We start from the raw sequence: 27,394 nt of genomic DNA, 5'->3' as shown, positions 1-27,394 counted from the left end.
TTTGGATGTTCTTCATTCCCCCCTACATCCATTCCTGCTCCATCATTAGATTAGTTGAAGAAACCCCAGTGTGTTCCAGATGTCGAGTGATTAAATGGTATCAAAGAGCTTGGATAAAGTACTTGGTGCAGGGGGGAGTGAGGAAGGGGAAACTCAAAATTCAGAGATAAACTGCCAGTCCCTGCCTTGCTGTTCACAGCTTCCCATTTTGAATCCAGAGTCGTGAAAATGTGGAAACTGTGAAAATATGAGCTGTGAACTCTGGGAAGCTGTGAAGCGGGGGAATGGGTGGGGATTTACAATCTTGCTTGAATGCAAAGGTTATAGATTCTGGTTGAAAACTTAATTCTTTGATAAGTAGCTTTTTGTCACTACAACAGCAGGAGAAACCGCAGCTAAAGTTGCCGAATTGTCTCGGTTGTAAAAACTTTTCATTTCTTTGCTCATAACTTTCTGGCATTTTTGTATTTGATGTTTTCAGACCTGGCCTCTGCCAAAAGGCAAATTTCATTTGAGCAAAGCCAGTTGTCTTGTTTCTGAGCCTGGAAGTGAGAGGCAATAACAATAAAAAACCACAGTCCCACTTCATTTTTTTTTCTTTTGAATACTTTTGCAGGAAGAGCATCAAAGGTGATGTTTCATGTAGGAACAGCCTCGGCTGAGGAGCTGTGCCTTTCGTTGCCCTAGGGAAGATCAAGTTTGATTTGTCTGAATTACTGGTGTTGGAAAATGGCCTGTTGGGCTTTGCAGGGAGGAAGGGCTCGCCTGTTCGATGGCTCGTTGAGCAATCTTTTTGGGAGAGGGGAAAATTGGTCATGGATTTAGCAGGTGGCTTGCAGGAAGGTATCTCGGGCTAGTACACTTCCGCTAGTAAAATTTCTGAGGCTGGCAGAAGCTGAGAACGTCCGTTCAGCATGGATCCAGAAAATACGTAACTGCCGCCTTGTGACTCAAATGGAACCAAATGGCTCATTTCGGAGGGCACCCAGCCCCTCTGCAGAGCCACCTCAGCTGTGCCTGTACCTGCTCCCAGGGATGGGAGGGCAGCCATGGCTCCTGGGGAGAGAATGGCTTTATAGCTCCAGGGTTGGCTCCTTGTGAGCCCTTTCCCTCCATCTCTGTCATTCCCAAGGCTAACATAGCCACGTGCTACGGTGCGTGAACACAGACATAGGTTGAGCCTGTTGCTGCTGGCCCAGAGAACGTGGTGTCAGCAGAGCTCAGGGACCTTGGGGATGTGTCCAGGACGTGACCTGGATGAAGCTGCCTCCGTGTGCTGATGCCCTGCCTGAGCTAATCACTCTAATTGTCCTTCGGGAGACAAGGCAGACCCAGCGGTGGTGGACCAAGTGAGAGTTAATAAATCCAAATGGACCCACTGGGTGGTTATTTTTAACTTCATATAGAAATAGTGAGACAGCTGTATTATTAGAGGTTTCCAACCATCCAGGTTACCTAAGGGTCCCCCATTCACGATGGCTACAGATAATGGGGTGCTTCCCCTAGAATAAAGAATTGCTTCTGCCTGAAATCAAGGACACATGCCTGAACTGTGGTTCAGCAAGCAGTTTTATCCCGAGGCCCTGCATATCCTCAGTCTATGACACACGTCTAAATACATTGAGAGGTTGGCTATTAACAGGCAGGGAGTGTCAAGGAGAAGACGCAGTGTTAATTGGAGATACCTGTGCTAACTGTACAAGCAGTGCAGGCTGAGATCGTGAGGACCAGGGCAGTTGGCACAAGCTTCTGTGCCTCCCTCTCGACAAACCCCACTTCGTAGTGCCTTCTAGTACTGCAAAATGTACATTTAAATTCTCTGCCAGGTCGGCTATCCATCACAAACACATTGAGGCTTAATTGCTAATTAATTTTCCCTAGATAATGTAGATACTTATTTTTTTCCTCAGTGTGTGAAATCCAGAAGAACTTTCTGAGAACCAGCCACAAACGAGTTGACTGTGATTGGCGTTCTCCCACTTAGGTGAGAAGTAACAGTTCATCAGCTCTTAATTAGCTTGGACTTTTTTGAGAGCAGTTTCCAAGCTTTTGACAGAAAGATATACATCTTCTTTCTCCTGTAGCGATACAAAGAAGTCATTTTACCTGGAGTTGACAAATCGGGCTGCGTTTGTTGGTGTTTTCTTCCTCCTGATGGTGAGTGCCAAGCTGCATGTCGTACCTGGATTGCTGAGCAATTCATTCAGTTCGTGTGGCTGGTCACAGAGAGAAGAACACTGATTGTACAAGAAAGAGTGTTTGAGCTCAGTTTAATTAAATGGTGAATGGGCAACCAGCAGCGCTTGGAGGGATACATTAAGATGCGGAGCAGCTTTTAGATATCGCATCAGCATCAGAGATCCTTTGTGTTTTGTGTGTGTTGGAAATGAATGCCATTTCTGTTGGTTGTACAGGTCAAAAGGCTGTGGCAACAGAAAGATGAAGCCACCTCAGAGTAGTCAGACCCAAAAAAGCGTCCTGCCAGGACAAATGTGCTTGGCTTGTAATCCCCTTCAGGAGATGCTGCAGGGGAAGGTGACCATGCAACAAGGAGTGGTGAGGCTGCAGCAGGATCAGCCCCGAGTCAGCTCTCCGCCGCGCCTGACCGGGCGGGTCGGGAGCTCTCCCCGCTCGAGAGCAGTCCCTTGGGCTGGGATGAGGGGCCCCAGGCTTTGCAGAAAGCTTGTCCCACCTTGGGAGAGAGCTCCTCTCTGCAGCTGGGGCAGGGCAGTAGGAGCTGGGACCCGGGGACAGGGCAGGGGTCGAATTGCCCATTGTCTGGAGATGCCACAGGAGAGGCTTTGATAAGCTGTGTTAGGACAGCAGGTGCTGCAGGCATCTCTTCTTATTCAACTGAGGTCCTTTAGCAAGGTACTTGTTGATGGGATCAGCTCGTGACTTTTTTCATGTTGGGACCCCTCCATTACAAGGTAATTTTATAGGTGGCTTAGGCACCCTGGCAGCCCTCTGGCAGCATGCTTATGCTGCTGTCTGTAGGGAGAAATCCGGTTCCAATAGGGAAAATGAACAAACACATGCAGGTCAGTCATTTGAGAGACGGAAGGACCTCAGTACAAGTGTTTGGAGATACAAACCACCAACCAGGTCAGGTCAAATAAGAATAAATTTCTTCCGAAGGTACATTTGAAAATCAGAGGTTTTAATTGAACATTTTAGATCAACACATTTTTATTTTATGCCGTAGTGATTAAACCAAACTTCTGCTAAGACCTAGGTTGCTCACGATCTTTTAAAAGCACATAAATCAAATTTGAAACTATTAGGCAGTACATGATTGTGGCTGGAGGAAGCCAAGCTGTTAATGCTCAGTACTGGTTCGTTAAAGCACTACAAGAAGTTTCGGTATTAGCAGCCTGTGGTGCGGGTGCAGAGGGAGTTTTCACTCGTTCGATCTGCTTGTTGAATTTTAGCTTCGTTCAAACCTGAGAAACTAATTATGGATGTAGAAAAGCTTGTGTGGCCCTTCTAGTCTGTGAATGAAAACAAGACCCATGGAAATGAGCTTTGCTAGTTCTAAAATTGTAGAGGTGTTTAATTGTAGTTGGTGCTGTTCCCTCAAAAAATTACTTCTCTAAAGCTTTGTTCATGCAATATGCATTTTCAGAAGCCTTTCTTTCTCTTCTTATATGCCTAGCACAGTGAAGTTAATTTATATACCTAAATGCCTGCTGTTTGATTTTGATTGAATAACAGTTTCCCTCCAACTAGAGCTTATCATACATCACCAAAAAAAAAATAATAATAATTTAGATTTAAAGACTGGCATAATCAGGTTTGCTTCAAGAAGGCCCTAAAAAGTACAAATGTAATTGAAATGAAAATTATTATTTAAATAATTTTTCCTTTCACTGACTTAAATGATGTTTAAAGTTGTTTATGTAAATCAGTAAATTGAATCAGGTGGGTCCTGCTATGAGTTTCCCACTGTACAGCCTCAGAGAGCCTGAAGGTAGCTGGCGGTCGAGAGGATGGAAACACCTACAGGTGTTGGTAAGGGGAGAGTCTAATCTGTCATCTTCACCCTCCTGTATGTAGCAAGAGTCACGTTTCTGTCACTTCTACAACCACTGAACCTAGGGTGTAAAACCTTTTAATTGTTTACACCTAAACAAAAGCAGGATGCGAATCCAAATAAGCAAATTAGTGAATAGGATGAGAGCCTCAAACGTGATAATGTTGGCATCCATTGACAAACACTGGAGCACGACCCTGTCCCTAAATACACAATAAGACGTGCCTGCTCCTGTCACGGAGCTTGGGACTCGGCCACATGCTTCATAGGCTGTGACGTAGAGGCTGGGTGGCCGCGGTGACCAGGCTGATGGGGCTGTCCCTGTGAAGGGCTGGCGCTGGTGGCAGCCCTGCTCCATCTCACCAGGGCTTGGGAAATAACGCATCGGAAAATATGCAGTGAGGCAGGAAAGAAAGGTGGCTCCAACCAGTTGCGCTGATTTCTCCGAAGGCAGTTTCAAGTTGTGCAGTGGATCCATGGTGCTTTTGGGTCGATGGGGGTGACGGATAGTCAGGGTAAAGCCACATCCTCTTCAAGTAAATGTGCTGCCCCAATGGAGAGCTTGTCCCTGCGGGGACCTTGTTTTAGACTGCTGTGTGTTGTGCCTAAGGCATGTATGTCTTACAGAAGTCCTGCTGGCTTCCTCAAATTATCAGTGCCTCAGCCAGGAATGGCTGCCTTCCAAGGAAAATGAATTTTTTTTTTTTAAGGAGAAGTTCTGTTTTAAAATTGAAGAAGTTGCAGTCTTCTCCAGAAGAGCTCTCACTTTCCATGTGTGATGGTAAGAGCAGAGGATGCTGGAGGAACCTTTCATGCGATGAAGTGGGTGACTTTGGGTTATCTGGTAGATGAAATCTTTATCTTAATTCATTCTGGTGTGAATAATACTGATATGCTAGACTGGCTGTAGGAGCAGACATTATCAGATCGACTTCCACGGCATGAACAGCATCCAGGCATCCTTGTGTGTTTGCAACATTCTCTAGTGATGTTTTAACAAGTGTCAACTTCTCTGCCAGGACCGACTGGTTCTTGATTTGGGGCTGAGTGTCTCCTAAGGCGATAGCTGACAAGTATGGCAAGTTATGCTCTACATAAGCAATGCCAGTTGGTCTATTCCATAAAGAAACCCTATGAGTAATAACTATGGCACCTTACCACTTCTCTTCAGTTGTTTAAGGAATTTGTTGGATTAATGACTCCTATGTTGCTTGTGAGCCCCGGCTGACATGATGCCTGGCTAGAGACTGACTGGGGGAAGTGGGTTCTGCAAGTGGCACTGTGGCCTTTTACTGCTGGAGCAATGCAAGGAGTCCTTGGGGAAACGCTCTGACAAGAGCCTCAATTTTGGTTCCAGGTGAGGCTGCCAGAAGAGGTAGAGGCCCAGACCACTGGCAGCAGGAGGGTTCCTCCATCAATTTTCTCAGCTAAGGCTCGAGACTGAGAGTATGGGTAAGGTTGGTGGTAGAAAAATCTCTGTTAGGGCCTTTCTCTTTTCTCCAGGCTGCTGCCAAACAGCACAGCCCGTTGGATTCCTGCTTTTCTAACTGACGCTTCACCATCTCCTTTTTCTTCTCTCTTCAGGTTATTTCCAGGATTTGTTGAACAAGTCAGAAAAGGCCCTTTATGATGCTTTTCCAAGCATGTACGGAGAATTGTACACCCAAAACATGAAGGTCTTCAAGGACTTGTACAGCGAGCTACGCCGCTATTACCGGGGCTCCAACATCAACTTGGAAGAGGCTCTCAATGAGTTCTGGACACGCTTGCTGGAACGGCTCTTCAAGCTGATGAATCCCCAGTACCATATCACAGATGAGTACCTGGACTGCATGGTCAAACATGCGGAGCAGCACAAACCCTTCGGGGAAGTTCCCAGGGACCTGAAGGTGAAGGCAACTCGAGCCTTCATTGCAGCACGTTCCTACGCACAGGGCTTCCTTGTGGGCAGCGATGTGGTCAAAAAGGTGTCTCAGGTATGTTGGGGTTCATCCTTCTCCTCCCTCCTCAGATTGGCAGGAGCTGGTCAACTACTGCTGTTGGGGAGAATGGGGTTTACTTCCCTGTAGGTTTTTATTACAAGGCAAGCAGGTATTTTTCAGTTTTATGAAACAAACTGCTTGAGGGTCACCCATCAGTGGAAAGGAGCCACAAGCCTGGTCTTCTGCAGGCACTGTGAGCGCAGCAGACACAAGGTGTAACTCACCACAAGTCACACTTTACCTCGCTTTAGCCTCTGCGGCAGCGTGCCAAGGAGATGTCAGCCGCCCGGGCTGTGAAGCCCTTCTGTTGCTTTCCTGGATCCCTCGTGCTTCCCCACGCCTCTGATCACACCGCCGTGTTGGCCTCCTCGCTGGCGACGTGGTGTAGGGTGTGCAGAGCCGCCGCGCCACGAGCGTGCCGGGAATACGCCTTTCAGCAGCCGGTGATGGGATTGCTGTGTCTGTTTGCGTAGCCGCCTGTGTTTGTACAGCTTCTGTGTACGGAGAGGGCGAGTTTGTAAAGTGCATCGGGATCTGCAGGGATGAAAGGTGCTATATAAATGTAAATTAACACGACTGAAGCCAGGGTCTGAGGAGGAAGGAAATTGTCTGTATTCTTCACTGCAGAAGCAGCCTCCAGAGCCAGAAAAAGGTGATTGTCCTGAAACAAGATATTCAGGCTTTTCACACAGGTAGCGAGGAGAAAATCCTTACTAAAAAATGACTTGTGTACTGCATGTGGAGATGGCAATCAGCGGGTGCAAGAATCAGGGCGAGATTAGACTGAGAATGTAAAAATATGGAATCACAATTAATTTCCTCGGAAGGTAATGCGTGGTAACGCGTAGCAGAGGACGGTGCTATTTGATGCAGCAAATCCAGACTTTGATCCCAGGAAGAAACATTAATGTGGTAACAGTGACAAATGCTTTAATTTATCAATGTGGGACTATAAAAGTGTTCAGCTATCCAAAAAGCCTTTGTACATCTCATTATAACATCACACTCTCCTGACACTTAAGACAGATAAAAGAGGAGAATGATGTAATTTCAGGAGGACCAAAGTAAAATATTTTTCATAAACCTTCTGAATGGCAGCGAGTTCCAACTCGATGTGCGTGGTTCCGCCTGTAGCTGAGGGTGGTGGGGAGAGCAGGCTCCAGGGCAGCTGCCATCAGGGTACCAGCAGAAGGGAAGGACCTAAGATACTGACGTACCGCATATTTTTCCCCCACCTTCATGTAGGCTTCCAACCCATTGGATTTTTGTTCCGTTCCCCGCTTTCTGAATTCTCCTCCTTCTCTTGACATCACTTATCAAATGGGATGTGACATACACGACCAGTCACAGATCCTCCTCTTTCCTCTGCCACCCTCCTCTCCCGAGGAGTCCCAACCCATTCCTCCAGGATGGAAGGTCTTCCAGGAGAGTCCCAGCTGTTCCTCCTCTCTCACAGAGCCCTCCCTGGGGTTGTGGTTAGCCCGGCGTGTTGCTGTTGTAGCACAACTTGCAGGAACTGAGTCGGGAAACCTCAACAAAGCCTCTCTGAGAGCTCGTTTTGTAACGAAGGCCAAAACTGGCCTGTTTCCCCTGGCTTGAGGAATGGATCTAGTACTTTAGGTAAGAGAGGGTGAGACTGCTGAGGTGAGAAGTCCATTTTACAGGTGCCCTGGTAGCCCTCAGCTGTGTCTAAAATAAAAGACCTCATTTACTCACTTTCCTTTACCAGCTGTGGATTTACACTAGTGCCAAATACCTGTGAAGTGCTGAACACGATCCACGACTGGTGCTTTGGCTTTAGCCGTTTCTGCTGTTGTTTTATACTTATGACATTAGGAAAAAGCTTATAATACCTTTGTTAATATGAGGGACTGGGATTCAACTTTCCTGTCAGCTGGTAGCAAAGTTCTTTAAACATAACTCTTTGAGCTGGAATTTCTTATGAAGCAGCAGTGAGTGTTTTGATCGGGATGTCTGGCAAAAGCCCATGGAAATGGACACATAGAAATAAATCACCCAGTTTTGGTAACTGGTCTGAAAAATTAGATCACTTTGGGTTTGTTTATTTGCAAATCCCAGAAAAGGTACTAATTTCTATTAAAACCCTCCTGGTTTTGACTGCTCAGGCGCTTCCAGTTCAGCATTTGTCACCTGTACCCTGTTGTTATTTCAGGTCCTCATGCAGAGTCTGCGTTACTGGGTGTCCTAAAGACCGGGGCTGTTTGACAGGTTTTCTGGCTGGCTTAAAATGGGGAAGAGCCTGCCCCAACTGAGCTACAGGCAGGGATTTCATGAGGTTTCTTTAATCCCTGCTGCCTCTCCACTGTGCCCAAGGGATGTTTCTTCCCCAGCCTGAGGCTGCCCGATCTCGTATGAAGCCGTCACTTCGGGCAGCCCTCATCCGGTGGCTGGCGGATGCGCCGGGGCAGGAGCGGGAGCAGTGTACTGGGAGCAGGCGCTCTGCGTCCTGCTGGCGATAAATAGCTCGAGGGCAGCTGGGGAGAAAATGGCAAAACCATTTTCCATCTTTACTGCCGTCCTAGCTTTTAAGGCAGAGTCACCCTGACAGACTGCAGGCTCTGACTCCGAGATCTAAAGCTCTTAATGCCGCGGTTCCTGCCACCAACCTGGCCCCACGCTGGCAGCGGCGGAAGCACCACCATCTGCACGGCGGCTGTGGGAAGGGGTCCAGGGGGGCTGGGGCAGAGCAACGGGGCTGGGGATGGATGTGCAGGTCAGCGCCCTGCCCTGCTGCAGGGTTAGGGGCTGTGGATGTGCCACGCGCAGGTGGGGGTGTTGGGGCAGCATCTCTGTGTTCGCATTCGGGCTGTGTGTTTCTGTAGCTGTTCTTTCAGCACAAACTGCAGGTTTTCCCTGAAGTTGTGCAATGCCAAGTGCGTTTTAAGTCGTTCACGTGAAGTAGCAGCTACAGAAACAGCAGCGGCCACAAAACACCTAGTGATGGGCACATGAGACAGGACTCCCCCAGTGATGCCCACCTCCTGCTGTGTGCCAGGGCAAGAGAGAAGAAATATCCCGGGTTTGTTTAGGATCCTTTTGTTTGGTTGTGAGGTTGGCAGCTGCCCAAAAATAGCGTTTGCCGCAACTCAGAGCTTCGTGTGAACAGGTGAAGGCCTTGTGCTGGGAGACTTGCTGCCTGCCAGCTGCCGCGCAGACCCACGCCTGGTGCGAGCCATCGCCGCGTTCAGCCGTGAGAGCGAGAGTGCGCTCCTGGAAGCAAAACTGAGACGGTAAACGTGGCAAAAGCTGAGAGATAACCCCTTGTAAAACAAAAGCAAAAAACCCCCGGAGAGATGCAGCGGCATAAACAGGAATATCCCAGCTGGTCTTGTTATTCCTTGCTCGCATTATGATACTGCTCCGACATCTCAGTCTTAGGTGAGGACTGTTGCAGGAAGGGCGGTGGGACCGGTGGCAGGGGTGGTCCTGGCCGCACCGAGGCACCGGGAAGGGCGGCGAGGCTGCGCGCGGGCCCTCGCTGAACTCCTGCAGCTCAGCGCCATGCCCGTGCTGCGCCGCCGGGTGGGGAGGAGAGCTGCCCACGCGCGTCAGAAAATGGCCAGAGTCCTCAAGTTCCCCTTGGAGACCTGGGCAGCCTGCGAATCTCGGGAGAGAGTGCAAAAAAGTAAAGAAATAATGTTCCGTTTCCAAAGGCAGGGAGGGGAGGTGTTTTAAAATGAATTTTGCTCATCAGTCAGAAAGTGAGTTATTAGGACAATCTTTCCTTTGCTGGATCTTTGTTGCTTCTTGCTCCTGAATTGTAAGTTTCCTCATGGTCATAGGGATTGATGTGAAGCAGCACCAGCTATGTAAGCAAGAAATACTTACTTAAATAATAAACTCTTTTAGCTGTTTGCATTTCTTTTTCTCAGTAGATGTTCTTAATGCTGGTTCTCGTGTGAGTTTGAGACAAAATATGATAATTTTCTTTACTATATAAGCTTTTTCACTAAATTCTGTATTTCATTTTACCAACGAAGTTCATCTATCAGTATGTTTTTATTTAAGCAGTAGTGTGTCTCACAATACATTTCAGCCTTATATTTTAAACTTTCATGTTAGTATAAGGTAATGGCAGCTTTCCTATTTACCATATGAGTAGTTTTTAAACACATGGTGGGTCAGGCTGCTTTTGGATGGAAACTGAATTCCAATTAAAAAGGCCCCAAAATAGAATTTTTATGAGTGTTTTTAACAGTTAAATGAATGTGCTGGATACATATGGAAAATAATGTTTATCTAAACATGCTTTACATTTCCAACAAGTCAGTTACAAAGACAGCACAGTCGTTCCTGGTCCTCGTGTCCTTTAAGATGCTAGCCATCTCATACCCCACTTTTTTCCATATCTTGGAAGGACATAGTTGACTTCTGTCTTTGCAGTTGCTTTTTGGGTGAACTAGGCATAAAATTGATCTGACAGAGTAACATGAAGTGAAGAATATAGTGTATTTTCACACACTTATGAATCCAATGTGCTCAAACAGCTCGAGTGCAGTGAACTCCTGTCCCATGTGCTCGGTGACACGTCTCCATCTTTCCAGTGGCTTATCTTTATTCAGAGCATCAGCAGCAAGCACATACAACCATAAATAACTTTTTATTTCATTTAAAGGATTTCACTTTTGTAGTAGAATTAAACATTATCTGAATTGGCCTCCTCTTGGTCCTGAAAAGACAATATTAGTGTTTGTAAATAGGTGTTATGAGTGGCGAGTGGCAATATTCTCGTATCACCACATTTGTTTCCTTTTCGCTGACTGTTACCCCACCTCTCGCTGTGGAGCTGTTCGGATTTTGCACACCAGAGATGTGTGTTCTGGTGTTATGACGGTGACTCGACGGCAGGATGCCGATGTGCAGGAACTTAACTTTGCCCCGAGAGCTATAAGGTGCTGCAGTAAATTATCTCTCCGTCTGCGAGAAGCTCTCATCTGGGACCTGCTCCCACCAGGGGAGGTAGCATTTTCCTTCAGGGAGACGATCTGTTTGCTTGCATGTGATCTAATGAACCTCCTGCCTTTGGAGAGCAGCTACCTGTGCCTATAGACAGCTCTGCTTGGTAAGATACCATTCATCCCAGAGTTCAGCCTTGGCTCTGGTCTTCTCTTTAAAAAAATAAGGGGAAATAACGTGAGACGGAGTCCTGCGGTGTCTCCAGGTGGGATGCAAGCAGCAGGGAGCAGCAGGTCCCAAGGGTGCTGGCATCAGTGGCAGGGGTGGAGGCAGGATGCAGCTCACCACAGCCAGGGACAAACAGCAGCTGCTGGAGCCTGCTGGGCGTTTTCTTTGTTTCCATACTGTCATTGCAGGGCCGGCAGCACTTCATAGGGTGGAAAGTGCGACAAGCACCCTTTGCAGGTCTGACTGTATTCAGGAGGAGGAGGACTGAAGTCCCGGGAGTTGCAAAGCCTCAGACACTGCTGCCTGTGAACACCACCTTAGGCTACAGGCTGAAATAAGCTCTTGCACCTTCACGGCCTGCTTCCTGCAGCAGCTTCTGCGCTCACTCCCTCCTGCTCGTGCACTGTCTGCTGCCAACATCTGTCCCACCGTGGGGGCTGCCGGTGCTGAGGGCTGGGACATGCCCTTCCTTGCTGAGGTCAGTGTCGCCTCTGCTGAGGTGTCTCGTGTTTTCTTGGCGAGCTGTCCCTGGACAGTTTGTGTGTGGGATTGCACGGCTTAGAACGTTTTAGATCTAAGTCCCAGTCAGCCTGCTTCCCTCTGCAAACCCAGAAGCTTCATATCCCTTTCCGCGAGGTGGCCGTGCTCCCTGCGTCACCAGCCTGCCCTCAGCTGCCTTCTTGCTTTAAACAAGTTGGTACAGCAGCTCTTGCAGCCCCCCCGCACCCCTCGCAGCCCGCTGCGCTTTTCCAGCACCACTGCCTGTAAAGCTGGGGAGAGAGTTTTGCAATAACATTGGAATTTGTTTGGACAGATTGGAGTCGAGCTGGATGGGGAGCATGCAATCTTGAACACATCCTTATGTATTTCACATATTACTTTCCAGTATTTCTATCCGTTATTATGTTTAAATCACAACCCTTCAGGGATAAAAGCCCATAGGTGTTCTGAATATAATAAAAATAATGCAGGCAAGCAGATATATGTCTCCCATATTTACCTAGTGGTTAAAAGTCAATTGAATCTCATTTTCCAAGGATTGAAAATTGTACCAGCTGGAACAAGATGAACAGATCAGGGAGGGTGTTGAATAGGCAGGTGGCGGCTTGCAGAATTTTCCTCCGGAGGGAGAGGAGCATGACAGCAGTCTGTCTATCCGCATGAATCTTCCTCATTTTAATATCTGGAGGCAGTTAGGCACTAGACAGGAATCCAAAGGAGCAGATCCTCCCGGTTAGCTGCAGGTCCTGCCCTCGGGTCTGGTGTCCCTTGCAGGCTGCCCTGCCTTCTGGAGCCAGCATCACTGTCTGCTGGAAGTGCCCTCACCGCTGGCTGTGGAGGCTCATGGAGTTGACTCTGCTCCCTGTTTCCCTGCCCCAGTCTGGCTGGATTACTCTAGCCTTCAATTTTTTTAATGTGGTGGGTTTTTTTTTTCTGAGCCTGCAAAATGGCCATTTGGCTGCTGGGCTGGCAGGGATGGACCCAGGCAGTCTGTCTGGCCTCAGGATAACAGCAGCTCTGGCTTGCTGGAGCGCGAAGGGCACAGACTTGACATCAGCCTCCATCCTCTGTGTCCCTCACCTTGTGCTGAGCTGGATGCAGTGAGGTGAAAGCAAGAGGGTCACCGAACCGTGGGGTCATCCGTGCCCTACCGCTGCCACCAGACCCCCACACAGCCACCCCCCAGCACACTGCACCGATGCCCCGCTCACTTCCTGATCCCTGACGGGGGTTTGGAAACACGCTTGAATGATGGGCTTAAACTCACTGTGCTCCAAGGACTCGTGGCTGTGCATTTGTGGAAGGAAGATGCAAAATAATGACTAAAGAGATTATACAATTCATTAGACTTTGAAAGAGTCATATTTCTGTCAGCCCCGCAGCTGTTTCTTTTGGAGTTTTATTCTGAAAGATTGGAAAGCTTGGTTCATTTAACACACGTCAAGGTGCTAATTGCATCAGGGCTGGCATAAACATGCACAAGGCAGCTGCTGACCATGTGGCAGAGAGAGCGGGGTCTGCTCCCCGCGCCGGCTCTCCTGCCCAGGGCTGGGAGCACCTGCAGCTCCCGCTCCTTTCCCCGCAGAAGCTGGGCACTGACAGCCCCGTGCACAGAGCAGCCGTGGCCCTGATCCCCAGCTTGCACACGTGGAGATGCAAAGAACAGCACAGCCTTGCTCTTTTTCGCTCGTAGTATTTGAGAGTCCTTCCTTAGGGAGACGGTAAAAATGCAATGTTTCCCAACATGAAATTGTCCCATTGCAGATGGCCCCGATGACGGAGCCGGCCAGCTTCCTGGTGGAACACAAACCTGTCCTCCCAGTGCCAGTCTTTTTACAAAAGAGCGGGCAAGGCTGCCTTTCTGAGCCTGCTCCTGGGCTCCATCCGTCCCGCCAGCAGCTCGGTGGTGCTCCTCACCGCCAGCCTGGCAGGACCCGTTCCCCTGCTTGGCCTTTTTTTTGTAGCTGCTGTTTTTCACACTGACAACTTTATCCCAACTGTACAGTTCCAACAGAGGGATCTGGGGTAATTGGAGTGGCTCTGAACACCCGCCTGCATTTCCCAGTGTGCACGGCCTGATCTGTGAATTGAAGAGCTGACCTGTTTTCTCTTAAATGCTATCCCAGAATGGGTTTTTCACAGCTGGCGGGAAAAAATTCCCTTACTTCCATCACCTACCTTTAAAAATATACATGTGAGGGTAAGCGAGGGTGCTACGAACAGCTCGGCTGCAGCCGCCTGAGTGGCTGTGTTCAACTCCCAAACCTGTGGAGGTTTCCAGCTGTGGGTGCTCTCTGCCTCTAGCTGCCCAGCACATGTGCCTACCACCAGACTAGGAAGCTGCTGCTGTCTGCTGGCTTTAAAGCATCCGCTGGTTTGGAAACCTAAGCTGCCTGATGTCTCTGGCTTCAGCTGGTGCTTCTGGAGGGTAAAATGACAATTCAGACAGTAAGTCCTTCTACCTGAAAAAATATACCTGAGAGTTAATGCAGGCGTATTTTGACATGTATCTGATGCGTCTGGAGGTATTTTGTGTTCGCCTCAACCGTCCCCACATCCCACCAAAACCACAGCCAGGTGCTGCAGGGCCCCGTGCCCACCTTGGGTCTGCACAGCTCCTCGGAGGCTGGAGCCAGGAGGGGACCGGGAGGGCAGCCACGTAGCAGGGACATGGTCCAGCTCGATGCCATGTGGCAGAGGACTCCCTGCAGACGACCCTCATACTCCCTTGGGCAAAATTTTTGGAGGGGACAGAGACCGCAGAGCGACAGCTCCACCGACAGCATTAGGGACTGGCTCAACCTTCTCCCTCCATCAGCCGACCTGCCCACATCTCCATGTCAAACCAGGGAGCTGACGGCACTACCGGCAGCCCATATTTTTCACCTGGGCCTCCTTTTCCATCCCCAAATCTCTCCCCTCTACCAAACCCTGGTTCCCCTGGGAAGCAAGGCACAGATGGCTCACAGCAGCCTGGGGGTGAATGTACAAGGGGAGAGAGGGTAGGAAAAAATACCAGCAAGAGCTCAGCTTATTTTATTGGTGTTAAATGCCTTTCAGATGTACTTAAAGCCCCTGAAGACCGAGAAGTCCCATCACATTGCAGCTAGGCTGCAGGTTCTCATTTGCTTTTAAGCCAAGCTTCAAAAGGAGAAGGGATTTGGTGTTAGAGTTAGTTTTTTCTTTTTTTTTTTTTCTTTTTTTCCTTTTCCATGTTTGAAGCCAGCACTTCAAACGCAGCGTCTGCAGCTTGGTGGCAGGTTCCGGGTGCCAAAAGAGCGACCATCTCCTGATGGGCGCAGGAGGAGCCCTGCTGATGGGTGCTGACTGCGGGAGGAGCAGAGCCGAGCTCACCCCTGACCTGACGGCCAGCCGGAGCCAGGTGTGGTGCCCCAAGGGCCAGTGGCACAGCCCGACCACAAACCACGCTGCTGCTGTAGCAGCTTGGTACTGCCACGAGGAAAAAAAACGATTTTCCAGGTGCCTGTGGCTTCCTAAAGCTCAACCTTTCTCCCACGCTCAGGAAGCTGGGAGAGGAAGGGAGGATCGTTGCTCTGTCTAAAAGACCCTGTCGCTCCTGGACGTGGTGTATGGAGCTTGTCCCTGCACTGGTGCCTCTTTGGTGGCTGTTCCCCAGGGCCTTTCTCTCTGCATCCCACACTGGGTCTTTCCAGCCACCTTTTCAGGAAATAATTGGCTTGGATAAAGAAATGCTTTTTGGAGTGAGGAGGGTGCAGCAGCTTTTAGCTAAAAGAGGCAGAGCACTTGTGAAAACTCGGTAGCATACAAGACTTCTTCCGTTGTCTTTTGTGTGCTCTGATACTGCTCAGGGTGCTTCAGAAGCTCTTCTTTTTGGAAAGTATTTTCCAAGCAGTAGACATTAGGGTAACGGCAGAAAACTCATATCTTCTTTGCACCTCTCTGTTCTTCTGTATGACCTGTCAAAGGAGGTCTCAGTTCAGAAGGGTGAAAAACCTCCCACCGTTGTAGATTCAGAGAGGTCCAGGGCCAGGCCAGGAGGAACCGCACCCCTCTCTTGCATCCCCTGTGACCTGCACCAAACCTTACACGAGAAATAGATCTGCAAATCAGTGAGAGGTGTCTGGAAAATCAACATATAACCTGGGTAGGTGCTGTAGTGAGAGAAAGAACAGATAATGGTGGGACTGAGAGACAAGTGTGCCATGGCTCTAGAAAAAGTGCTTTTGTTATCCGTGTGCGTGTGTATCCGTGCAAAGATGGGTGACTTGGGTTGAACGTGCAGATCAGAAGTTTGATTGGTTCTTTAAAGGCACAGAGGAAGGATGAGAAAGCTTTTTCCTATATTCTGGGAAAACCTAGCCCATGTTGAGCAGGATGCTGCCCTGCGGCTGTGTGTCGTACAGACACTAAAGCCCTGGCCGTGCCAAGGGCTAGCTGCCCTCGAGTATCTTCAGTCCCTCGCGTGTCTGTGCAGGGCTGTCTCGCCCGGTGGAGCTGAGCACTTTCCTCTTCTACGAGTAGTTTCACCTCCCCTGTGTCTTCACTTTAGAAAGTTTTTAACTGTTCTGCAGTTGTGTTTTAGGTACTATGAAGGATAACTTAGCTCTCCTGGAGTGTCTCAGTGCAGGGAGACAGCAGGTGACTGCTTGTCCCTGAGCCTCCTGTCTTTCTGTGGTTCTCTGCTTGGAAAGCCTGTTAATAAAATACATGGCAGCAGCTTTTTTGTTTTTAGAAGCTTTTCACACTGAATGTTTTCTAAATTGGCTGGGGGGTGGCAAAGAACCCAGCTAGCGACTAATCCCCCAGCCCGTCCTCTCAGCAAATTGCTTGTGAAAGTTATTAATTTTACTGTAATTGATTTAAACATTGCTCAGGAGGAGGAGAAATGAGGGAAACAAACGCTGCTCTGAATGCCGACAATTATGCGTTCTCAATTTTCTGTGGTGTCACCTCCACGCGTGCCTGTTCTCTGCTGGCTGCTGTGCAAACACCGGTGCCAAGTAGTTGCCCGGTGAGCTCCGGCAGAGCGGCCGTGCTGGGAGCTGTGCCCTGAGCCGGGCAAACCCACGAGCTCCGGCTCCTCCCGAGACAGGATACAAGAGAGTCTGTGGAGATCTTTAGCTCTGGCGAAGCGCTCGCCTCCAGCCATTCACTTCTGGTCGGGTGGCTCCGTCAACAAAGCACGGGCACGTCAGGCTTTGGAAAGTAGCCATGGAAAAGCACAGAGCTTGGCTCTTGCTATGAGCCACGGTCACGGGATAATACCTGATGACAACCTCCTTGAAATGTCAGCACTTATGGTGGAATGGGGCTTTTTATGAGGCAGCCACCTGTTCCCATTGCATTACCTCATTGCTACTCGTATCAACTACTGTATCCCCAGCTGTAAAGTAGTTTTAATTAAAATGATGTATTGCTCCATACCGATTTGTCTCCTATTTTGGGTGTATCTTAGAAGGTAATATTTTTTTCCTTATCACTTCATCACTGGGTTTACACTTTAAGGGACTACACCCACTGATGTTGCTGGGATCAGAATAGAGTATGTGGATTTTAACTTTGTGTGATATATTTATTTATACCTCTGACAACTGAACGAGGAGTGCCCTGGCTCCAAGCCATATCTCTCAGTAATCGAGGGTTTTTTTTCAGATCTTTGGGAAGTGGCTCCTCCAATGTATTGTGTGTGTTCTCTTGACATCTTAATGCAGTTTCTAGGTCACTGAGCTAAGAAAGGAGTATAGATGCCATTAAAGTTAAAGTAGAACCATGTCTCCTTGAAGGAGAACCAGACACAGGCTGGGCCAGGCTGATGGTACTTAGGGAAATCAATTATTGTCATGTACTGTCTTCATGCTGTGCCAGATCATTTAGAGATGAGGAGATGATGTTAGCTTTCACTCTATCTGCAGGAGCTGCCGTGCTCCTGCTTTCAGGCCACCTGTGATGAACAGAGGACGTTGCTTATTGATCTATCAGTTACTGCAAATCAGTGCTGGAAAGCCAGAGGGGCTCTGCATTGGGTCTGGGCTGTCGTCAGGGGAGCAGGTCGTAGCGTTGACTTCATAAGGGTTGAAGGGTGAAAGCAGGACAAGGGAGTGAAGATATCTGGATGCGCAGGTGGGGCTTGGTCTTGACTTTGTTGCCCTGGAGAAACTGATTCACTTTCCCTGTGAAGGTATTTGTCTGGAGCAAGGTGCCGTAGAGGGCCTGTGGTGCCAGGGCTCCAGCCTGAGCAGCAGATCTCCCCAGTGCCACCACTGGAGCCGGCTGCACCCAAGAGCTGAGCAGGCGGGAGAGTTGCGGGGCTTTCCTGGTTGTGCTGCTGTGTCCGTACAGGAAAGGAAATCTCTGAATCAACCCTAGAAGTGTGCTTCTGCAAACTAATCCACAAGGATTAAGAGGTGTTTGAAGGGCTCCTTTCCTTAACATGCTGCAAGTCCCCTAAAGGGATGGTGCAGAGTCAGGGCTGGTGGAGCTTCTGGAAGCCCCAGGCCCTCACTCCCCTCTGCCCTGTGATGAGCAGAAGTCCATGGGCTGGGTGGAAGGATGAGGAACTGAGCTCTGGCCAAGCAAAACATGCAGAAAACACTCTCTGAAATTCCTCTTCCTGCCCTCCTGTCCCTCTGTTCACGGTTCACCTCTGCAGCCTGCCTGTCAAAAAGCAGTGCTGCTGCCAGCAGGAGAGGTTTGTGTCGTTCTCTGGGGAAAGGGAGTGGAGCCTGGGCTATTCCACCTGCAAAAATGAATACTTTTCCTTTCCGCCAAGAGATTAAGTTGAACACTTGGCACCTGCCAGATTGAGCAGAGCAACAGCTGGTGGTGGATGTGTCACTTGCTTATCTTCAGAGGAGGGCCTCTGGGACAGGGGAGCCATCCCGCCGAGGTGCTGCAGGTGCCCGTGCTGGGGACAGCATGGCACTCCGCTCCCCTCCAGGACACAGTCACCTTGCCAGAGTGGCAGGCTGGCAGCACACACACAGCTCCTCTCTGATGCCCAGAAATAATCCTTGGGAGCTGAGCCTGAACCTCACGGGCCGTCGTCACCCCACACTCTGCCTCCCACCCACTGCCCCAAGGCACCATCCCGCAAGAGCTGCGTGAGCAGGAGGCGGCTGCTCTGCGGGCACCGGTGTGGACACAGGCATGTGGCTGGGGATGGGCAGTTTGGCTGGCTGGCAGCCATGGAGAGGTCGAAGGGAGGTGGGTTGCGGGATGGCAGGCAGCTGTCTGCATCACAGGGAGCCTTGGCAGCTGCCTGCACCCGCCAGTCGTGCTGGGGACCAGATGGAGTAGGTGGGCATGGAGGAGGAGAGCCCCACCGCCGCTCCTCTGCTGCGGCTCCACGCAGTGGCAGGGCACAGGTGGCCCTGTGTGGTTCCTGCCTGGTGGGTGAAGGAGTGCTGTGCTCAGGTGTGAAGATCCTTTCTGTTTTGTCAGAAAAAGACACGTGCAAGATAAATGCAGAGAGCAGGATAAATTCAGCAAGCAGAAATGCCTGTGAAATGCCCACTGGAACTGTCATCAGCTTTGTTTAAATACAGGTTTGCTGCAATCACTTGGGTACAGTTGCTGGGTTTACACTGTACTTCAGAGCTAAGTGTATTGGAGATGCTTTTCTTAGCCGAGATCTGTCACTTGCCTCTCTCCCTGTCCCCCACGGGTGCTGGCAGGGTGCCACATGCTTTGTTTGTGTTCCCTGCACAGGCCGGGCGACACCGCGCTCCCACTTTCCAGCTGAAGAGGTTCGGCTCTCTCCACTCCAGAAGGCTGCGTGGTACAGCCACGGGTGTACATGGGTCAGGCAAACCGCCTGCCGCTCCCCGCTTCTCATCGGCGCCAGGGGAAGTGCCGGGTGTCAGGGCCCGGAGACGTGACCCGCATGTGCTGCAGCTCCCGGGATGCTCACAGCCTGCTGTGCGATGTTACGGTGCCCCACGGCTGCAGCTGGACCAGCCGGGCCGAGTGGTGACGGAGCGTGCCGGTGGCACATGGAGACAAAGTTGTGTCGGGGACCCATTTGTTCGATTGCGTGCTCTGGTGGGAGCTTCACCGCAGAACTGGTGTTCCGGAGCACTCTGTCTGGAGAAGGGGAGGTCGCAGCTCCTTTCCCAGCTGTGTCTCCTGGTGTCTGAGCCAGCGCTCGGCTCTTGGAAGGTCTTCAGCCACAGCCTGCGCGGGCGGTCATGGTGCCGTTGCCTGTTGTCTTTTCGGTTACTGTTCAGTCAGGGTTGTTTAAACCCCGAGATGAAAACTGAACTCTTCTTTTGTTTGCCTGCGCAGTTGCGTCCCCTCTCAGATCGCCGAGGCGGCGATGCGGTACTCCGCGTTGCAGCGGGACGAAGCCTCCATCTCCTGGTGACAGAGCTGCACGGCAGCTCGGCAGCAGGTTCCAGCGGCAGGACATGTCCCGGGAAGGAGACACGGAGCTAGCCAAGGGAGCAGAGCGAAGCCTTGGGTGCCTGGTGTTTCCTGCCAGGCTTAGCCCCTCCGGCTGCGGCGGAGCCTGGCATTTATCCCTGAGCGTCTCAGGGCTTGTTCTGGTGGCCAAGGCAGGGCAGCGAGCTCTGTTTGGGTTCTCTCTCTGAGACCTAGAAATTTTTGTCCTGGTCATAAAGAAGGTTCTCACAAGGTTATTTTAATGAATTTCTGCCTGACAAAGCCCCAGTGCCATCCAACATCTCTTCTCCAAGGCTGACTGGAAGTGAGGTGCTACTGTGCAGATAGTTTACGGAGGAGGGAAGCTTGGAGATTTTCTCTCTCAGCCTCTGATAGTGGGTCAGCACGTTCACACTCTCTGAAGGGCACCTCAGAACTGAAACTTTCTGGAGTCGCCCAGAAAAAACTTCAAAGACCACATTCAAAGTATTTTTCACAACTACTAAAGAGGTCGGGGGCAGTTCTCAGCATTGCAGCTGTAGCTCGAGGCTCAGGGATTTGTCCATGTCCAGATCAGCCCTTTCATCACTTCTCCCCCTTTGGGCTCCCCGTGAGTGCCGTGTACCCGGTACCACAGGAGCCTGGCACATAGACGCTTATGTTTATTTTTGTAAATGGTTTCAAAAGAATGACAAGGGGATTGCAAATGGATCTGAGCAAAGACAGAAGACAACCACAAAGGAGAAAACACTTTAGCAATAAGACAGGGAAGCACGGAGCTCTGCCATCATCTCTGCAGGGTGTGCCAGGTTGTCACTCATCTCTCAGCTTACGCTGGCAGCCCCTTGCCTGTGGCAGTTGGAGAGGGATGGTTGTCCCGTGGCTGATGGTCCGGGGGTACTTTGACGTGCTACAGAGGCTGCCACCCTGCTCTCTGGGCTCTGCACCTGCGCTGGCTCTGTACCAGGTGGTTTAATTAAAGGTGGCAAAGCCACCTCTGGAGTCACCTCTGCAAAGCATCGGGTGCAGGTGCAGTGCCTGCGTGCTGCTGGCACGACATGTGTTGGCCCACATCGCCAGCTGCCTGTGGCTCCTGGAGCGCCTTCCGAGAGCAATCACTTCCCCGTGTCAAGTGCTCTCAGTTGCTGAGTGCTTTTGGAATTGTTCGAGCCTTCCCCCAACACCATGTTCCTTTCCAAAGGTGCCAGCTGAGAACTTCCCATGCCCAGGCCCCTGCCGTGCATCCCCCCAGGAGGCACTAGCTTGTGGTGGGACACCTGCATCTGCTGGGCAGTGACAACAAACCCTTCCTGCAGAAAGGGCACGATGGTGGCACTGGTGGCAGAAGCTCCAGGGACACACGCGTGACACGTGTCAGGTCACACGGTTACAGCCCGTGGACTACCCCCGCTGTCCTTGTGGCCACCCCCCTGTAGACTCTGCCCAGGCAGACCTGGCTGCAAGGGGGATGGTGCTCACATCACATATGGGTTTTTCCCAGTCCCCTGGGTTCAAACACAGCCCAGGGAAAGAAACATCAGCTGCCTTGGAGGTCCCATCCCCATGACAGGGGTGGCACCTGAGGACGGGTGATGGGAAGGAGCGGCATGGAGAGGGGAAGTGCCTTTCCCAGGGTCATGCACCTGGGGAACCGTGCTGCCTTTCAGATCACGCCAAGCTCCTTCACCCTGGGGAAGGGAGGGGGTAGCCCACGGGGCCGAGCTCCCCTTGCCTGCCCGTGTGCCTGACTCTGATCTACCTCCCCCAGGTATCTCTCAGCCACGAGTGCACTCGCGCCATCATGAAGCTGATGTACTGCCCACACTGCCGGGGCATGTCCAGTGTGAAGCCGTGCAACAACTACTGCCTCAACGTCGTGAAGGGCTGCCTGGCCAACCAAGCGGACCTGAACACCGAGTGGAAGTACCTGATGGGTAAGAGGAACTTACTCTGCTGCAGCACAGCCGCCTTTCATGGCACCTTTCGAACTCTCTGAGGCAGTGTTTGAGAGTAAAGAAAGGACTGTTGGAGGCTTCTTTATGCCACAGTTCCTCAGACTGTAATCTGACACCTAGAAGCTATTGCAGAACATTTTGCTGAGCTTTGATACCATTAGAAAGAACGCTCCTGGCTGGCTAACAAGGGCTTCAAGAGTTTGCCTCTTGCCTGTGCTCATTTGGGGTTGCCCACACTTTGCATTCAAGTAATTCTTCTTTCCCTCCCAAGTGTTGAAGCTTAGGGACAGATCCTGCCACCTGTGCGCTGGCAGAGCTGCCTCCTCATCCATGCCAGAGCACTTGTGAGCGCGCAGGGGAAGCACTTGCTGCCCGGCTTGGGAGGGAGTCTAGAAACGTGAAGCCATAAACCCTTTCCATGGGTGGAGAGCAAAGGGATCAGACTCACATACTTCTAAATGGAAAGATGTGTCTTAAACAAATACCAGGGGAGCCAGAAGTCCCAGGCGTTGCCAGGAATGGGAAAATCAGGCTTGTGTTTTAAATAAGAAGAGAACTCATTTTGGTTTTGTTTTATCACACAGCTAAGATGATAGGTCTTCTAAAGTGGGTTATATGTGTATAGAGATGTCCGTTTCATTGAGTTTAAAGCCAGAAATACCACTGTGATGGTGTGGTCTGATCTCCTGGGCAACACAGGCTGGAGAACGTCAACCAGGCATTTCTGCAAGAAATTCTGCATTGCCTGATCAGACCTGAGCATCTCTTTTACAAAGACCTTGTGTCACTCAGCTGTTTGTCCAGAGCCTGTGGCTCCTGGTTTAAATGTCAACTACTGCTGAGAGTGGCTTGTGCAGCTGATGGACACGATATAAGGCTGGTGAAGGTCCGTGTTCAGAAAATGATGTGTTTGTGTTACAGCACACATCCTCTCCCAGCTGCAGCCCACCAGGGGAGGTTGTTTGCAAGGGTAAAACTCTCGCTCCTCCTCGTGCCCACAGAGCATCACCAGCAAGCTCCTCTTTCTCTCCGAAGTTGTACATTTAGACCTGGAGTGATCTGAGACCTGAGGCAGTCTGCATGTCTGTCTGGGCTCACGGAAGGCAGACACCAGGGGAGATGAACTTCAGGCTTGGCCTTTTCCCTTGCCGTGGCACCTGCTGCCTGGCCAGCAAGGCTACCACCTCACAGGCCATCTGCAGCCCGGCGGGCTGGCTCAGGGTCGACGGATGGTGGTGTTAACAATAAAAATCCCGCTGAAGTTCAGGGAGTGTCATCTGCCTCTCAAGGGACACTGCAAAATAAGTATCGAACCGCCGCACGCAGAGGCTGCTGTACTTGCTGGGTGAGGTGCATTGGCAGCTGCCCGCCCCGCACCAGGGGCTAACGAACCAAGTGGCAACTTGCTGAAGCTAATTGGAAGTGGTTCCTGTGAGAGTGGCTCGAGAGGCTGCCATAAAAGAGGAGGAGGGATATTGACTTCCCTAAGGGTTTGCCCCAGGACTTTGATGGCGCTTTGGCCTTTCTGGCCAGAGCAAGCCAACTGTTACCTGTCACTGCTCTCCTGGCAGGGTGACTGCCTGTCTCCTGAAAGGTCAACGCACAGCTCTCCTGAAGTGACAGGGAGGCAATTCCGAGTGCGTTTTGCACTTATTCTGGCTTCCTCTTCCCCAGGAGACACCGTTCTTGTCAAGGCGTGACGACTAGGAGGGAATTGGAGCTTCTTTCAAATCACAGTTGTACATTTTAGTGTCAGAGGTCACAGTTTGATCAAGGACTGGAGCAAGACATAGCGTCAAAGGTGGTAGTTTACTGGCATTGTCCATTCTTCACCCTTCTCCAGGCCCTTCTGTGTAGCTGGAGAGGATTTTGTTACACTAAACGCCGAGTTACTCTTTCAATTTGACAAATTAGGGCAGGTCAAATTAAGGGAGATTTTTATAGTAAGTGCTTCGAACGTAATTTATCTCTAATTTGGGGGTGCAGCCCTTGACTTAAACGTCTGTATCTCAACATTAGTGCCTCTGCAAGCTAAAATTGTCTGGAAAATACAGTTTCGAAGGTGACACCGCAACCCCTGAGTGGCAGCAGAGTTGAACTGCAAGCCCTTTAATGTTGCAGGAGATATTATTTCCCAGAATACAAAAAAAGTTACCCCCTTGTATGGCGCGTTTAGCTTTAGAAATCATTGCTGCCGTAGGAGTGCGTTGCAGGAAAAGAAGGCACGTGAGCTTGGAAACTCTGGCCCTTGTTTCTATTCTCACTCAAGCTAATCAGCAAAACCTTTTTTCTTTTTTTTAAGTGCTGAAAATAAGTACATAATGTTTCCAAGCTGTGACTTTGCATGTTGTTAAATCCTGTATTATAGACCTGAGCAAAGCATGTTCTGTGACCCACGTTCCAGACTGGCTGAGGTTTGAGCCCTCCCAGTTGTTTGACTGCCCTTACCCCCCACAGGCTGGACCTGCTTTCGGACTGTGAGCCCTGCGGGCATGATCTGGTATCTTCTGTGGGTTTGTGCTGTCCTTCTTCTAGTCTTTGCGTGGCTCTGGGAGCTGTCAGGGTCTGAGTATCACTCACGTAAGAGCAGAGAGAACATACTTGCGAGGGCCGGGCGCGCTGTCGAATCAACGGCAGTGGGCTCAGGATCTGACCTTTGTTATTAGCGCACGGCGTCCGCTGTGGACCTAATGCCTCTGCGCTCACCTAGACCTCCTGGAAGTCATTTGGGATCTTTCTGCCGAGTCCTACCGGCCCACCCAGGCAAGGGACTAATGCTTTCCTGGCAGGTTTGAAATGCCAGTGGTCCGTGGTTATGCCCCAGCAGGCTGGACTCCTGCTCAGAGGAAATCTGCTGCGCGGCTCAAAGATAAGCATCAGTCCTTTAAAGCGGTATCACAGGTGACACGTACACACTGTGGGATGGTGTAGGTTGAAGGACGTGTTTTACTGATACTCTCTTGAACTGCCAGGTACAGTTCACGTGGTGGTTTCATTGCTCATGAGTAATGTCGGCAGTAGAAACTCATGCTGAATAAGCTTTTCTGCAACTTCACACCATCTGGTGTGACAGTCCTCTGCCAGGCTGATGGGTGAGGTATCAGGATTTAGAACAAAAGAATTAATCAACTGCTAATTAATAACCCCATTTATGAACGGTACAGATCTCCAACCTAAACCCTGAGATTTGACCCTCTTTGCGTAGGGAAGAACCAACATGAAGTCATCTCACTTCTCACTTTTCTTCCACATGGTGAGGCCGCAGGAACACGAAGCACTTTCTGTTGCAGATGAACACAGGCCACCGCAGCGCTCGTGACAGATCCCTGGTCCTGCCAGGGGGTTTCTCGTGTTACCTGGGGGACACAGATCACAATGCAGCCATCTGAGGTCACATGTAACTGAATGCCAAGTCCCTAAATGCTGACCAATCTTATGTGTGGGCTATTAAAGCACAAGTGTCAGGAAACAGAGGTAGCAGCAGCATAACAATGACTTTCAGAGTTACAAAGTCAGACCTGGTTAAGATCCCATTTTAGATGTCCAAACCCAGTTTTGACCCTGCCCTGAGATCCTTCTTAAATCTTGCTGAACACCGAGGATGTCAGCCCTCCTCTGCAGCAGCATTCCCCAGTGCCCCAAGCCCTGCGAGAGTGTGGGCTGTCCTTGCCTCAAACCCAGCTGGAGAGCTGAGAAACGTCTCTGCAGGTAGGCAGAGGTTGGTAATTTTTTTGTAAGCCAAAGATGGTCCTAAAGGAGCCACCCAGGCAGGAGCTTCCAGGCCAGGCAGGAGCACTTGGACAGCAGAACTTTCCAAGATAAGAGGAGCTGAGAGCAAGAGGCACCCCTCAGTCACTCCCTGTCCTGTTTACCAGTTCAGTGGTGGGCGTTTTGATCTGCTTCTTTGCCATTACAGCCTGATGTTTCCCTGGCTGGTCACGTGTTGTCTTTCCAGAGGTGACGGTGAGAAATACTCCTTTTCTCGCTCCTTCACTGCTGTAGAAGCTATTGCCCACGTCCAGTGCCCTTGGCACTTTGCTGATCCCAGTCCTCCCTTTCTGCTGGCTGCAGCGCTTTGCTGAAGTCATGCAATGAGTTAGGAGGGTTCTGGCCAAGTATTGCTCTTCATTATTTAGTATTTCTGCACTAACTTTCCATTTTTCCTTTCTGCAGCACCCTAGGAAATGTTGGTCACTTTGTGTGAATTTCCCGTTTGCAGGAGATGACCTCTGTTCCTCTGCCACTGAGGGCGGCTTCGCCTGTGTGCAGGGAAGGGACGGCTGCCCCATGCCAGAGGAAAACGAGGATGCGCTTGGGCAGTAATGAAAACGGAGAGATGTCTCCCGACAAGCTGCCGAGGGGCCAACAGCTTATCCCACCCGGCGTGAGCTTTAACTCAGTTCCTACCGAGTCTGATGAGAGGATGCCTCTGTCTTGTTTTACTAGATTCCCTGGTCGTAGTGGCTGATCGGATCGATGGACCGTACAACGTAGACGCTGTAATAGGGACTATTCACATGAGGATCGCTGAAGCTATTTCTAACTTGCAAGAAAACAAAGATTCCATCACAGCCAAGGTAAGAGCATGTGCCTGGGCCTGGCAGAGGAGACACTGTGTGTGACTGCCAGGACCAAGTGTTTTCTGTGCTCACTATTCAACTGAACTAAAGGAGGACAAGGATGAAAAAGATCAAATGCCCACTCTTTTAACCTTACACAGGCAAAAAACATCTCAAGTGTTCCCAAATATTCCTCCCTGCTACATCCAGACAGCCTCCTTTAGGTACAGACGCGCAGGGTGAGCTGCATATGCGATGACCGGGCAGCATGGTGCCGTTTGCTGTCAGGTGCCTCTGTGACTGAAGAGCCCTGAAGTGTTTTGGTTGAGCTGAGGCATTTACAGAAAGTGCCCAGTCCCCTGTGACAGAGGGCAGGTGCTTTAACCCGCCCTGGGGTAATTCCACAGTGGAAACCCTGGGCTGTCAGGTTGTACCTGTGGGACAGAGTGATAATCTGGCAGTCCATGTGGAGAGCATTAAACAGGCTCTCCTGATGCTCACCTGTCTTTCAAGAAGCATATGATGAAGCTATTTTCTGTTGGTCTTCTATTTTTAGTATATTTATCCAGTTAACCACAATACCTCTATAGCTGCAGGTGAGAGAAGCTTTGGGAACAAAAACAGCTCTCCAGGGCTTCTGCTTTTTGCCCAGACGTGCCCCAAGTCCCGCAGCTATCCCCCAGTTGGGGCAGAAATGCAGACGAAAGGTGCGGGGCAGGTCCTGACTGGGTCTCGGAGAAGGGAAGGGCCAAAAGTATTGCTCAGCCAAGCAGGAATTCGCTGGCACAAGTCACAGCACTAACAGGACCGTGCATCCAAGTACTCATTTAGGTTTCTTTTCTCACAGGATAGACCATG

The 27,394-nt window shown here is 50.4% G+C and overlaps 1 protein-coding gene across 1 annotated transcript in view; it reads left to right on the top strand.

Annotated features, from left to right (window-relative positions):
- Positions 1-27,394, top strand: part of GPC1 (glypican 1) — a 203,248-nt gene that overhangs the window by 170,105 nt on the left and 5,749 nt on the right. The window contains exons 3-5 of the mRNA XM_086618360.1: positions 5,618-6,009; positions 21,791-21,956; positions 26,424-26,554. Coding sequence (XP_086474486.1) covers positions 5,618-6,009; positions 21,791-21,956; positions 26,424-26,554 — 689 coding nt within the window. The remainder of the gene's footprint in view (positions 1-5,617; positions 6,010-21,790; positions 21,957-26,423; positions 26,555-27,394) is intronic.

Source organism: Tauraco erythrolophus, chromosome 11, assembly GCF_009769465.1.
Source record: "Tauraco erythrolophus isolate bTauEry1 chromosome 11, bTauEry1.pri, whole genome shotgun sequence".
NCBI lineage: Eukaryota > Metazoa > Chordata > Aves > Musophagiformes > Musophagidae > Tauraco > Tauraco erythrolophus.
Note: the sequence above shows the minus strand (reverse complement) of the source record. Positions and strands in the feature narration are given on the sequence as shown.